This window comes from Trifolium pratense, linkage group LG2 (genome assembly GCF_020283565.1).
Source record: "Trifolium pratense cultivar HEN17-A07 linkage group LG2, ARS_RC_1.1, whole genome shotgun sequence".
Classification (NCBI taxonomy): Eukaryota; Viridiplantae; Streptophyta; class Magnoliopsida; order Fabales; family Fabaceae; genus Trifolium; species Trifolium pratense.
In genome coordinates this window covers 58,439,195-58,454,796 of record NC_060060.1, presented here as the reverse complement: position 1 = coordinate 58,454,796, position 15,602 = coordinate 58,439,195, and the positions used below count along the sequence as shown (strand labels likewise).

Here is a 15,602-nt window from a genome sequence, read left to right as displayed (position 1 = left end):
AACTGGTTTTATATTTTCACCTAAGTAATTGTTTAGTTGTTTTGTTACAACTTAATCTCTAAGGATCGATATCTCTTTTATTACTTAACGATAATTGGTGCACTTGCCAATAATCTATTACTATCCCGTGCTTCACAAATTAAAAGTGTCTAGGTACAGACAATAATGAGAAAAAAAAAAAGATCACATTATTATTTATTTATGCGAGTGTACCTAAATCTCTTTTATTTAGATTTGTGTCTATGTAAGACTTCCTCTCCAATAATAATTATATATGTTCGAAAAAATAATTCGAAAAATAATTAAAATTCAAAATTTAATTTAAAATAATATTGTCAAATTTTAAGAATTACATAATTAAAAAATAATTTAAAATAACATTACATATTTTTAAAAACAACTAATTTTGTTGATCATCATGCCCAAGGTGTTGAATGGGTTCAAAACAAATAATTTAAAATATCTATTAATTCAAATTGAAGTATAAAATAATTAGAGTCCAATGAAAAGAATATTTTAATGAAAAATAAGGTGGGTTCAAGAGGAGAGATAAAGTTCTTATTTGAGAAGTGGTAGCTAATAGATACTCAAATGGATAGTGCTCCAATGGTAGTACCTAATAAGTATCATAAGTACCTAATAGGTACTACACCATTGGAGATGATCTTATATGACTTGTTCTTATTGGTTGTTAGACAAATACCCCAAATTATTAGGGGTAGAGTAGGTCTCACCCAAGTTATTTCTTTATATTGAATCTTTATCAAGTTAACTTCTTTCACTTTTTGAATGCATGCTCTTGATTTTATTAAGGAGAGCATGTTGAACAATAAATTAGGTCTCCCGAGTTTTAGAATGTGTAATTGATGGAGTTTTGTTTTTTATCCCCTCCATAGTGTTTCCTTATTTCTTTTTTTAATATATTTGGTGTTGGTTAAAAAAAAAGTATTTCAGAATTCGTCAAAAAAAAAAAGTTGAATACTTAAGTTATACATTTACATCTTTAAGAACACATATTAACGTAACTCTATTTTTAAATGTTAACCTTAGATTTATACAGAATAGGATCCTCTCCTGTTTATGAGTGTGAGAAAAAGAAAAATTAAAAATTAAAAAAATTAAAAGATGATGATGAGAGAGAAAAATGATAGTAAAAGAGATAGAGACATAGATTTTTTTTTGGGTCATGTTAACATGTGCATCAAGGGCACATGTTAAGTATCTAAAAATAGAAATTTACATTTAATAACATAAAAGAATTTAATGTTTAAAAAATATAATGCACAAGTTACAAGAGAATATTACTACATTTGTATTCTTAACATGTGCCTTTGGTGCACATGTTAAGAATAGAGACATAGATGTACGTGGTAGAGAGTGCAGCAGAGAAAGAGCCGCAAATGATCCATATTCACAAAGAGAAAAAAGATTCCGTCCAATATTTTTTATTGAAAGGCCGTCCAATCATATTTTATCATGCGTTGATCGCGACTCGGGTGTTTGTTTCATGGATTATAAATTTATTTTCAGGAATGTGACTTTGGGAATCTTTAATTCCTATGTTTGTTTCAAGTTTTAAAAAATTATGCCTAGGAACTTTTTATTCCTTGGAATATAAATTACATATGACTTTTTCCCACTTTTTATTCTCATGTTAAATGGTGGGAATCTTACATTCCCATGGGAATAAGAGGTAACCACCCATAACTCCCCACTCTCCCATTATTTTTAACTCATTTATTTTTTTATTTTAATATTTTAAAATATTAATTGAATTTGTTTTAAAAATGTTCCAAGGAACTTTATTTATTTACCAAACATATTGATAGGAATAATATTTCCAGCAATAATATTCCAAGAAATAATAATCCTAGGATTATAATTTTAATCCCCGAAACAAACACACTCTTAAAACATGCATGATCTCTCCTCTTTTAAATATAAAAATTAAAAAAAATATTATTTTGAATAATTAGAATCTCTTTGAACCTCACACTGAATGCATCAATCATTCAATAGTGGGAAAAATAAAATAAAAAAATCTTGCAAGCTAGTACATAAAAGAAAAAAGAATATGCATTGAGAAAGCCAAGTAAATTTGTACTCTTGACTAGTGTCTCAATAAATTTTTTTTAGGTAAACTAAGAGCATTATAAGACATCATAGTGACAAGTAGACATCATCTAGTAGCATCTAGTAGCATTAATCATATGCCTCTTTGTTCATATGTAATATATATATATAAAAAAAAAATATATATATATATATATACAAAGTGGGGGACCAAACCTTACCCAAAAAAAAAAACAAAAGAAAGAAAAATAAAAAGAACAATAACAAAAAACAAATCGAAAATTAGGGAGATATCCCAAAACTAATCCTCAATGAAAACATGAGACAAAGTTTGCCACCAAAGAAAACTTTTGAAAAGTACCCAAAAGAAGTCGACTTGTCAACACTTCCTTATTCCACTGTAATACTCCCATAAAGGAATAATTGAGTGTCTCAATAAATTAGTTAGTATTTACAAATAAAAATTATACTACCTATGTCTTTAATTATAAAACTCTATTGAGAAAATTGCGAAAATTAAGAAAGTAGATTAATATTGTAGTATTAAATTTGTTGAAAATTGATATTGTTTTTGTAATTTTATCCTTCAAGAAAGAGAATGAGTTATTGTTTTTTCTAAAATATTTATTCCAGATTTTGATAAAAAAATAATTAATACTCTTTAAAATTTTGACAATAAATAGTCTTATAAAAAAGGACAAAAAAAGTTTAAAGCGGAATCTTATATTCATGGACGAAGGTAGTATTTAATAACTAGATGGAGTAAAAGAGAGCAAGAAACATTAGAAGAGAAAAGCACAAGAAACTATATTTTCAAGTGAATATGGAAAGCCTTTCTAATTCCATAGAGAATAGTGTTGAATGTGAGAGTAAGAGCATAGAGAATAGAGAAGAGGAAGAAATTTTAGAGGATGAAGAAGAAAGCTTCTCATATGCTATGCAGCTTGCAGTCTCTGTTGCACTTCCCATGGCACTTCAAGCTGCAATTGAACTTGGTGTATTTGAAGTGTTGCAAAATGCTGGTAAAGGTGCTCGACTCACTGCTGATGACATTGTTTCCCGTCTTTCCAAAATTAACAATCCCGAAGCTTCCAAAATGCTAGATCGCATTCTTGCTCTTCTTTCCTCTCACTCAGTGCTTAAGTGTTTTATTGCTCCCAATTCCTCTCAGAGACACTACTGCATGACGGGTGTTGCCAAATTTTTTGCTCCTAATTTCGATGGGTTTTCATTAGCACCCTTGACTTCCTTGAATAATGATAAGATCATATTAGCTAGCTGGTCAGTCATTACTCCTTCCAAAATGTTATTTGTTTTTTTGTAATTTTTTTTTTTATAATTTATTTGTCATTTTTAAAGTTTAATCCAACATTGATTATAATATATCATCTATTCAAAATATTATATTTTAGCTTCTTAAAAAAGATAAAATATCATCTGTTGAATATATATAGCCACATATTTAGATTGTTATTGTTATAACACACAGAGTCACAGACACACACCTCCCAATTTAATTTGTGTTTTAAATATCAAACTTGTAATAGACCCGTGCAAAATTTGTGTTTTAAATATCAGACTAGTAATAGACTCGTGCTATCGCAAGGGTCGTAACGTTACGCCGATATTTTTTTAAGTTATACTTTGCTAATTAAAATTAAAAAATAAAATATTGCACTAAGACAGTCATTTGAAAAAAAACAGAAGACTTTCATTAATATTTAATGATTTATTTAGTATATATAATAGCAATTTTGAAATTTTTATAACTTATAATTTATCCCGTATATGAAAGCATATTTTTTACCATTGTCTATATTTTGTAATTATAAATAAAAAATTTTGTATTTGAATCTGTATCGTATTTTGTCTTGGGTATGATTTAATTAGTATATATGATAATTATTTTGAATTTTTTATCAGTTATAATTTGTCCCGTATCTGATAGCATATTTTATCCTTTTTTTTTTGTACAACAATGTTTGATTTATTATTTAGTACATTATAATTATTTAAGTATAGATTAATGTAAATTTTGATATTAAAGTTATCCCATATGTTGTGAATTCGGATTGAATCACACCAATACCTTGATGTGTGTGGAGCAAATGGATTAAAGCAATCAACAAGCGAGAATGACAATAATAACAATAACAAAAGATAAACCGCGAAAACGTAAAGAACACGAGATATTGTTTACCCAGTTCGGTTATAACAACCTAGTCTGGGGGAGAGAGACTCTTCGTTCCACTATCAATGAAAAACTTGATTACAAAGATTCAATACAAGAGTTGCAAGAATTTAGCCTTGATCCTAAATTCTACCCTTTTCCCGAATCTCTCCCCGTGACCAAGAGATTCAATCAATAAGTGTTTACAAGGTGATGAATCAATCCCCAACCCTAGAGTATGCCCAAGAGAAGTTCTCTAATAAACCCTAGTATTTTGTTGGCTTTAGAAACCCTAAAATCACCTTTAAAAAGTCAGAAAACGCATAACATATATATAGGCCCGCAGGCACTACGCCTGGGCGCAGCCTCCCACGCCTGGGCGTGAGCAGGCAGAATCTACCAAAACATGATTTTCTGATTTTTACATTATTTCAAGGCAATATTCAACAATTCTCCACCTTGCCTTTAAATCAATGGTGATGCCGACTTCTCATCAACCACCGTGCTGCTCTCTCCAAGTTTACACCACCCTATTCGGCCCCCGGAGTCTACCTCTCCGTACTCCCGAAAAATGCTTGCCTCCAATTGCCCTTGGATTTTTAGGACAACCCACAAGCTACACCGTACCATCTTCAAACCCCGGATTGTATCTTTCCGTACTCTTGAAGATTTGCTTGCCTCCAACCAACCTTGGAATTTTTAGGTGGTTTCACAAGCTGCAACCTCAAACTCTCCTTGTGTCCAACTACCTCCCGCAGTCTAACAAGTTACCAAGCTTGATCACCGTTGCTTCCACACAAGGTCTCCATAGCCATACCACTTTGATGTACCTCCACCTCAAACCGAGTTTCCTCCACCAAAGCCTCAAACCGGTATATCCACTATGTCCTCCACCTTGTAACGTAACACTTTTCAACTACTCCGAAACACACATCAAGTCATTGTTAGTCTCCAACACTTCCCGGTTTAGTTCCACCACCTAGTAAACTTCATTTCACTAGTACAACTAAAACCAACCAATGTCACTAACAACCAACCGAAGTTTCACAACTTATCCACACCATGAGAATCACAACTAGTAACAAAGTTCAAGAACAATACCTCGCATTGTGTGAAAGAAATTCAACCATACCTTGAACCTTATAAGCTTTCCCGTCTCCAAGATGAACAAACTCCACCTTCAACTAGCTCTAGGGCTTCAAAGTACTCCTTCCTCAAAACACATGTGATCGGAGCATCCAAAATCCATGACTTCAACTCCTTTGATTCCCAACTTCACCACACTAGCACATCCGCATTCTCACAATAATAAAGTTGTTGTTTCAAACGTAATCCCGAGTATTATTCCACCGCCTCTCCAGGCTGATGTTGAGTATTATTACCACCGCCTCTCCAGGCTGATGTTGAGTATTATTACCACCGCCTCTCCAGGCTGAGCCTGACTAATCTTATTACCGCCTCTCCAGGCTGATGTTGAGTATTACTCCACCGCCTCTCCAGGCCGAGCCTGAGTATTCTTATCACCGCCTCTCCAGGCTGATGTTGAGTATTATTCCACCACCTCTCCAGGCCGAACAATCATCTATGGTTCCCAGCTTGTGACTATGAGTGCTCCCGCACTCTCATAGCCTTCCTCATAAGCTTCATCGCACTTTTGTTGAGTTAATAAAATTGCCCTAACCTTCACCTTCCACAACCCGAAGTCGTTACTCCCGGTGAACTTCTCAATTTCCCACTTAGAACCCATGATACCTTAATCCTTTGATCCTTGCCCCACGGTGGGCGCCAATTGTTGTGAATTCGGATTGAATCACACCAATACCTTGATGTGTGTGGAGCAAATGGATTAAAGCAATCAACAAGCGAGAATGACAATAATAACAATAACAAAAGATAAACCGCGAAAACGTAAAGAACACGAGATATTGTTTACCCAGTTCGGTTATAACAACCTAGTCTGGGGGAGAGAGACTCTTCGTTCCACTATCAATGAAAAACTTGATTACAAAGATTCAATACAAGAGTTGCAAGAATTTAGCCTTGATCCTAAATTCTACCCTTTTCCCGAATCTCTCCCCGTGACCAAGAGATTCAATCAATAAGTGTTTACAAGGTGATGAATCAATCCCCAACCCTAGAGTATGCCCAAGAGAAGTTCTCTAATAAACCCTAGTATTTTGTTGGCTTTAGAAACCCTAAAATCACCTTTAAAAAGTCAGAAAACGCATAACATATATATATAGGCCCGCAGGCACTACGCCTGGGCGCAGCCTCCCACGCCTGGGCGTGAGCAGGCAGTGTTCAGCCCAGTTTTTCACGCCTGGGCGTGAGCAGGCAGAATCTACCAAAACATGATTTTCTGATTTTTACATTATTTCAAGGCAATATTCAACACCATATATGGTAATTAAAATTTATGTGAGTTATAACTTATCCCATGTAAAATAATTTTGTTGAAAAAAAAAATAGTTAAAATTTGTCTCACATATGATAATTTTTTTGAAATATTTATCAGTGACAGTGATAGTTTAAACCTTATAAGATAGTTAAAATTTATGTAAGTTATAACAAATAGTTGAATATGAGTATGACACATTGGGAAAACAAATAGTTGAATATGAGTATGACACATTGTTCTTTGGTGGGAAAACAAATATATATAATTCATGAAATTTTTTATTCAAATTTCAAATTGTTCTTTGGCGCGGGAAAACAAATAGTTGAATATGAGTATGACACATTGGGTAAGTGTATGATAAAGTTGAAAAGATGACAATGACATGTGACAATTGCATTTAATATTTGGCATAAAAATGGCTTGGTTAGCTTGGTTTCAAAAGCAACCAGATTAGTTTCCATGTAACCATGGCTTGCCAAAAAGCAACTTTTTCTCTCACAAGATTACAAAATGGTTTGGTTGACTCACAATATGGCTCGGTTTGCAGCAATAATAGTTTGGTTACATAATATGGCTCGGTTTGCAGCAATATTAGTTTATTTGTGAGTTTTCCAGAACAATCAACTTTCTTATATAGATTAGATAATGCGTCAAAATAATACAATTTTTTAAAGTATTTATGATATATTTTTTTTTGAAAAAACATTAATGTATTCATCCTTAATTAGGTCCCATCTTAAAGATGCAATTCAGGATGGAGATACACCATTCAACAGGGCTCATGGCAGCCATTTCTTTGATCTTCCCAACTTAGACTCGAGGTTCAATCAAGTTTTCAATAAAGCAATGAGCAATCATACAACTATAGTCATGAAGAAGGTTCTTGAATGCTACAAAGGTTTTAGAGACATAAAAAGACTTGTGGATGTTGGTGGAGGCCTTGGAATAAACATTAATATGATCACTTCAAAACACACTCACATTCATGGAATCAATTACGACTTGCCTCATGTCATACAACATGCTCCTTCCTATCCTGGTTTGTCCTTCACACATACAAAGTCCTTCCAAAAAATGTTTAAATATGTATTTAAGCAAATATATCACTTTTTTAAAGTCTATATATAATTTTTTATTTTTATATTTTATCACTATATGTATAGAACTAGTTTAGAGACACGTGCGGGGTCAATTAATTTTTATTCGATATTTAAATTAAACAATTTTGAAATTTGATTTTAAATAAAATATTCAAAATTTTGTTATAAATATTATTAAAATATTTTTGTGTTTTTTTTTACTAAAAGTGAAATTATTATGTTGCTTTTTGTAAAATTTATTAAATTAATAAATTGTTTTATTAAATCTATTTCTTGTATATATTTTTAAATAAAATTATAATTAATTTTTTCTAATTATTCAAATATAATCTTTTATTTAAACAAAATATAATATATTGTTTTAATTGTTTATGTTTTTTTAATAACTTTTTTTTTACTAAATAACTTTCAATAATTTTTTTATTGTTCCTATTTTTATGCATAGATTCATATTTTTAGTGTGTTTCTATCTTTCAAATAACTTTTTTATTAATAGAAAGATACAAAATTTGGAATATTATTAAAACTGATAGGACAAATTAGTAAATTTGGTAGTAATGAATTTAATTATATTATTAAGTAGCTTTTTTACTTTTGTTTTATGGCTCATTTGGCCCAAATTTTTTTAGAGCTTATGGAAACAGCTTATACAATTTTTATATACTATTATAAGTTTGTCAAGGTAGTTTACATAAAATATCTTATAAAATTACAATTTTGACTAGTGTGAACTTATAAAATAACATAAAACCTAATTTATATTACATTAGCTGTTTGCATAAGCTCTAACAAAAGTTGGGCCAAACGAACCCTTAGTCTGTCTAACATTGTATAATATTCAATTTAATCCTAATGCATCCTATAATAGAGGGACTAATCAAAGAACTTACTTACATATTGCATGAACTAATTTTTCAAGCACGAACATTATTTAGTAATTTTTTCAAAAGTAAAAGATATTTAATGTGGGCAGGAGTGGAGCATATTGGCGGAGATATGTTTGAAAGCGTGCCCAATGTTGATGCCATTTTTATGAAGGTGAGTGGATGTGTATTGTTGTTCATGGTTGTTGCCTTGTTGGCACAGGTGCTAGGAGAACAATGAACATCTATATATAAATATGTATAACTATATAGATTAATAGTTTGACTAAATTTTACAGTGGATACTGTTAGAATTCAATTGATTCATAAACCCTAGAGTCGATCATGTTAATCATCAAGAAAATACTTTAGCCATAAGCGGAAGCGTACCTGAGTTTGAGTTCGCCATATGTGATGATCAAAAGTCACGGGTATGTGTGATCTTCCAACCGCAGAATTTCTTATTGGCTCCTGAAACCTCTTCTGATGGGGATGAAGAGAGAACTTTTTGACTGAGCGCCGTTTTCACGTTATTCTGCAATTGGGGACCATAACCCCTATAAATAACCTTAGGGTTATTTCCTATTTTTTTCAAATTTCTAATTTGGCCCCTCATCAAATTAGATATTGACTTATGGTATCTACACAATAAATTGTCTTTCATGATATTTATGCTTTTAGCCATAGACTTATATATTATTAATTAGACCACTGATGCTTTGGCTAATTACATAATGGCCCTAACACATGTAATATTACAATTGTGGCCCAAAAATCCTAACAATCTCCCACTGGTCACATATGTAATTATACACATGTGTTAGACTTTATGAGCTCAAAATTCGCCATTATATTCCTTAAGCATATCCAAATTATCTCGTCCATTAGTCATGCCAATATATAGAACCAAGGTGATTTTCGTTACATTAATCATAACTAAACCCATCAATGATCACCAATAGTGACACAACTAAATGACATAGATCCATCATGAAATGTGTAGCATGAAAATCACATGAAATTGGTCTGTATATGTCGATTTTCAACTGGTCCTCTTTAATCCTTAGTGAGATCAAACCTTAACCAAAGTCAGAGTGTAAAAATACCAAAACTTTATTTCTGCAGAAAATATTCTTAAGCCTTATTTGAACTGAAGTGTGTCTATATTATAAAAGCATTAAAAATAACAAACTCCCACTAAAACTTAATATCACTTAATGACTTGACACCCATACGAGCAATATGCTCATGGAGCCTTTTGGGTGAAAAACTTTAGTAAGCGGATCCGCAAATATGGAGTTTGTACCGATATGCTTTATAGACAACCGTTCACTCTGAACTTAATCTTTAATAACAAGAACTTGATCTCTATATTCTTGAATTTGTCGAGTTCCTTGTTATTGAAAATAGAACTAATAATTTATTGTCACAAATAACTTTAGTGGTGTTTCAATTCCTTATCCACTATGTGCAGCCCCGTGACAAAGTTCTATAATCAGATGCCTCATGATATGTTATCTTTGCATCCAACAAAATCGGAGTCAGTACACCAAATGATCTCAAAAAAAGATATGACCTCCAATACATGAGCTTGTAGTCTTTTGTTCTCTTTAAATACTGTATGACCCATTTGGCTGCTTCAAATGGTCTAATCTTAAATTTCTTAAATACCCAAAAATTATACGCAATACCTGAATGCATACAAAACTGAATATACATTAGACTCCCTACTACTTATCATAAGGAATCTTCTGCATTTACTTTTCTTTAAAGTTATTCATAGGGCACTGTTTGAGACTAAACTTGTCTCCCTTAGCCACATGGTTTACCGTCTTGTCATCGACAAACAAAACCAAGAAAATATATTTGCTCCCACACAACTCATGATATATACAATCATCAACCAAATTCACCTCAAAACCGAATGAGATGATTACTTGATGAATTTTGAAATACCATAATTGAGATGCTTGCTTGAGTTCATATATGGATTTCTTAAATTTGCAAACCATATATTTTGAAACAAAATTTTCCGGCTGCACCATATACATTGTTTCATTAATGTTACCATTTAGAAACGTTGTCTTTATATCCACCAGATGTAACTCAAGTTCTAAATGTGTCACCAATGTCATTATGGTCCTAAAAGAGTCTTTCGAAAAAAAAAAAAACCGAAAAGAAAGACTCTTTATAATCAATGTCTTCTTTATGTGTAAATCCTTTTGTGACAAGACGAGCTTTTTACCTCTCCACATCGCCTATCGAATCCCTCTTGGTCTTAAATTTTTATTTAAGACCAATGAGTTTCGCACCTTATGGCAATGAGAAAATCCCAAATGTCATTGTCATTTATGGAATTTATCACTTTATTTAGGGCATCGATCCACCTTTGAGAGTTAGAACTTTCCATTGCTTGATGAAATCTGATTAGATCATCATCCATCATTCCAATGTTAACCTTATGTCCCTGGATAAATACAATAAAATCATCTGATATTGTATTTCTATTTTCTCTCGTGGGTCTCCTGAATGACATATGTTCTTGAGGTGTAAGAGTTTGTTCATCTGAAACAATTTCTTGTATGGGGAGTTAGACAATTGTGGGAATATCAAAGTCTCTAACCATATCTCCCCCTGCAAACTCGACATCCTCAAAGAACTCCTGATAGAAAAATGAAATTTAATTGTGGGATCATAAAACATGTACCTTCTTCTCATTTGTATTATAAGGTCTTGCTGTAACCGGACATTAAGGGCATATGCTGCAGTTTTAATTGAAAAATAGAAATAAAAATTATTGGACGTTGTTCACTTGAATTGTTAAATTTACCATAGTATTCACTACCACGGTTAAACTTAACTCCTTTGATTCTTTAGTCGAGTTGATTCTCAACATCAGTCTGGATAAAAATTGAACACGTCCAATGACTTTCTTGTTTCATGAATGAGATAAATGAAGCCATATAGAAAATCGTCTTTGAACATTATGAATATTGTTTACCATTCCAAACAGCCGGAAAGAATGACACACAAATATCAATGTTTATAAGTTCAAAGACATCCAAAGTCTCATTGGCCTCATATCTCCTTTATTGGTTTATTTTCTCTTTTCTGTAAAACCTGAGTCTGAAATTTCATTTGACATAAGTCTCTTTATTCTCCATTTGGAGATGTCACCCAATATCTTGTGTCAAATGTACCTGAATTCTCATTGGTTAATTAAATGAAGCAATTATGTTAAATTGAATAGAGATTATTGTAACCTGACAAAGAACCAAAACCAACTAATTTTAAATTTTGAAATAATTTAAGTTTTCATTCCCAAATAAACAAGAAAAACCAAATAGGTTCAAAATAAAAATAGAACTTAATTTTTGTTTGAAAGACAGTGCAAAAATAGTTTCATCAAAATTCAAAAAAAATTTAGTCTATATCAATAATCTAAATTTTTCAATTGCCTCAACTTGAACTGTTTTGTCGTCAACCACATATAGATGTATCTTTCACCATCACTTAGTTGCCGACAATTCATAAAATCTTACATAGGCACACTGTTGTTAGTTGTGACACCGGAATCTATCCAACATGTGTGTCTACATACCAAAGTTAAATCAACCTTAAAACAAACCAGATTAAGAAATGTATCTTCCCTTAACATGTCATGTTTAACAGTTAAAGTAATATTTTTTTTTTCCCTTTAGTTCCACAAAAGAAACAACTATCGTTACCTGATTTAAGTTATTTATGTTGTTGTTCCTTTTGAGACACTGTATCCGCAGCTTATCCTTATGCTTTATTGAATTAAGGTTTCCTAAAAGCGTAGGTATATAAGACTTTTCGTTCTTGAGAAACCTCTTTTCAAATTTCCTTAATGAAAAATGTTACCGTATTTATCTTTTCAGATAGTCTGCCCTAGAATGTTCCCATAGTGGCATTTCTTATGATCATCGAACATATGCAATTTGACCTCTCCCACCTTCCAATTTCCCTCTTTTGTTTAGAGGTACTCTCATCCGTACGAGGTGAGGGAGAATCAATCCTTAACGCAACGTCGAGATCCATAATCAAGAACTATCAAAAGATTTACTTTCTAGAACTTGAAGTTTGAGCCATTTAACTAAATTGACGTTGGAAGTAACTTCAACATGTCATTCATAACAGAAGAGAGAACAAAAATCAAGCAAACACATGCTCAAGTAAACCTCAAAATAAAAGTAACTTTAAATTCAAATAAAGGTAAACCCCATTACAAGATATCGGGAATCCATTAACATTCTATCTTTGGACAAAATATTAACTTTTCAGTGATACCTTGGCGCAGTAATCAAACACTGATAATAAGAACATGTCAAATAACAAATTTTCCTTTGGGCCAATTTATTATTCACACGTAAAACCGAATAATTATCACACGTTTATCACCACAGGTGTATTTATAATTCTGTAAAATAGTTACCTTCCTTTGGGCCGGTTAAATATCCACATAAGTTACAAGCACACAACCTTTTGTATTTCAAAATAAATTAATCTCCACAAAAGAGGTTACTTTGGCAACGTTATGTTTCAATCAACTTATTTTAAAATACATATCCTTAAACTGTCCAATATTTGAATTTAAAATACTTACCAAAATCGTAACCAAGTTTGCATAAATTGCAATTTTCTAGAACTGTAAATATAATCTTTATTGGAATTCCTCATGAATAGCACTGGGGTATGATTTTCTTGACCCGAGAATGAAATATCCAGGGACACAATTCATTCATGAAGTAACAAATTCTTAAGCTATTTTCTTAATACTTGATACACATATATATGAGACAAAACATATATCACATGCAAATAATTAAGAACAAATGATATGCACAAGTTTTATCTTATACAAAAGTAACATATCAAGTGATGCAGGTCTGTATAATTCCAATAAACCTTAAATTAGTCAAAACTGAAATTCATCGAAACCAAACAAGTCCACAAATAAAATTGAGACTAAAAATTAAGCCAAACCTTAAATCTTGAACCAAAAGAAACCGAACCATAACAAAGAAATCATCTCATCATGAAACAATAAGCAGCTAGCAAAATTGGCACCGCAATAAGTATCAAATTAGCCATTAGAAAGGACCGAAGCATACAATGCAAATACCAAACCGAATCCAAACAGCACAAGAAAGCTATTTGACAACCAAAATAAATTAAAGCTTAATCACAATTTGAATGAGGAATTTATATTGCATAAAAACAATCAGGAACCGAAACCGAAAGGTAAAACTGTATTGCAAAGAGCAATCAACCGAAAAGCATAGTGCATATAAATAATCATGAAACGAAAACCATACAAAATACCTTAATATAAAATACCTTAATTTCAAGAAGAAAAAAAGAATGCCATAATTTTACCAATGAACTTGAATAATATAAGTAAACCCTTATTCTGAATAAACCAATATGCAAGCATATCAGCGCAACTCACAAACCAAGATCCATTATAGGATGTATAATTAAAAGTAGTAACCGTACATCTTAAAGCAGTAATCGAAAACTTAAGCAATTTGTTGAAAAACAAATTAAAGCCGATAACATTAAAAATCTTATTTTCTTAATGATCAAACATGACTGGCTCTGATACCACTTGTTAGAATTCAATTGATTCATAAACCCTAGAGTCGATCATGTTAATCATCAAGAAAATACTTTAGCCATAAGCGGAAGCGTACCTGAGTTTGAGTTCGCCATATGTGATGATCAAAAGTCACGGGTATGTGTGATCTTCCAACCGCAGAATTTCTTATTGGCTCCTGAAACCTCTTCTGATGGGGATGAAGAGAGAACTTTTTGACTGAGCGCCGTTTTCACGTTATTCTGCAATTGGGGACCATAACCCCTATAAATAACCTTAGGGTTATTTCCTATTTTTTTCAAATTTCTAATTTGGCCCCTCATCAAATTAGATATTGACTTATGGTATCTACACAATAAATTGTCTTTCATGATATTTATGCTTTTAGCCATAGACTTATATATTATTAATTAGACCACTGATGCTTTGGCTAATTACATAATGGCCCTAACACATGTAATATTACAATTGTGGCCCAAAAATCCTAACAGATACTTCATGATTGGAATGATGAACGTTGCTTGAAACTTCTGAAGAATTGTTATGATGCTATTCCTGATGATGGGAAGGTGATAGTTTTGGATGCACTTCTACCTATTATGCCTAAGAATGAAGTGGCTTGGAAATCTATCTCCCAAATGGATATTGCCATGATGAATCTTTTTCCAGAAGGCAAAGAGCGAACTAAGCAAGAATTCATGGATTTGGCAACTAAAGCTGGATTTCGTGGCATCAAATATGAATGTTGTACTTATAATTTATGGGTTATGGAGTTCTTCAAGTAAATCTATAACCGGGATTTGAAATTGTAATTGTCTACTGTGAGATCCTCATCGGTTGTTATTTTAGAGTATTTTTAATAAATTTTAATATCATTTTATTAGTTTAGTGTTTAATTTAGAGTTATTTAAATAAATTGCAATTTTTGGTTTATTGAGTCAATTGAGTGTTTTTCTCTATTAAAATAATATGTTGTGTAGTTTTTATTTTCTTGGTTCAACTTAATAGGTTTATGGTTGAGTGTGATGTGAATAGTAAAAGATTAAAAAGACATTTTACCAAACTAGCCCAATGAAAAGAGGACAACTTGGCCTTATGTTAGAGACATGTGAAATGATTAGAGATTCACTACTAGCACTAGGTTTTGATAATTGATCTAGCATGATTATTCAATTAGCAATTGTTTTAGAGATGTCGGGTTGTTAATTGTGATTTTAGGAATTAACATTCAATCAAACCTTTTTCAATTATGATTTTGCCTAAGAGATTCGGGGATTATAATTAAGGAAGAGGGTTATGAGCCAAGAGATTGATCATAATGGCGGCAACCCTTATAAAAGTCGATTGCGGCGGTTATTTTAACCACCACAATTAATTA

The 15,602-nt window shown here is 31.9% G+C and overlaps 1 protein-coding gene across 3 annotated transcripts; it reads left to right on the top strand.

Moving 5' to 3' along the window:
* Positions 1–2,778: 2,778 nt before the first annotated feature.
* On the top strand, positions 2,779–15,115 carry LOC123909021 (anthranilate N-methyltransferase-like). Of its 3 annotated transcripts, none has more exons than XM_045959792.1 (5): positions 2,779–2,930; positions 2,964–3,354; positions 7,370–7,680; positions 8,715–8,779; positions 14,716–15,115. In XM_045959792.1, the coding sequence occupies exons 1-5, from the start codon at positions 2,897–2,899 to the stop codon at positions 15,007–15,009; spliced, it is 1,095 nt and encodes a 364-aa protein (XP_045815748.1). In that variant the 5' UTR covers positions 2,779–2,896; the 3' UTR covers positions 15,010–15,115. The 3 variants fall into 3 exon arrangements, with proteins under 3 accessions (XP_045815748.1, XP_045815746.1, XP_045815747.1); XM_045959791.1 differs by having other exon boundaries at positions 2,782–2,916; positions 2,950–3,354; XM_045959790.1 differs by having other exon boundaries at positions 2,781–3,354.
* Positions 15,116–15,602: the final 487 nt, after the last annotated feature.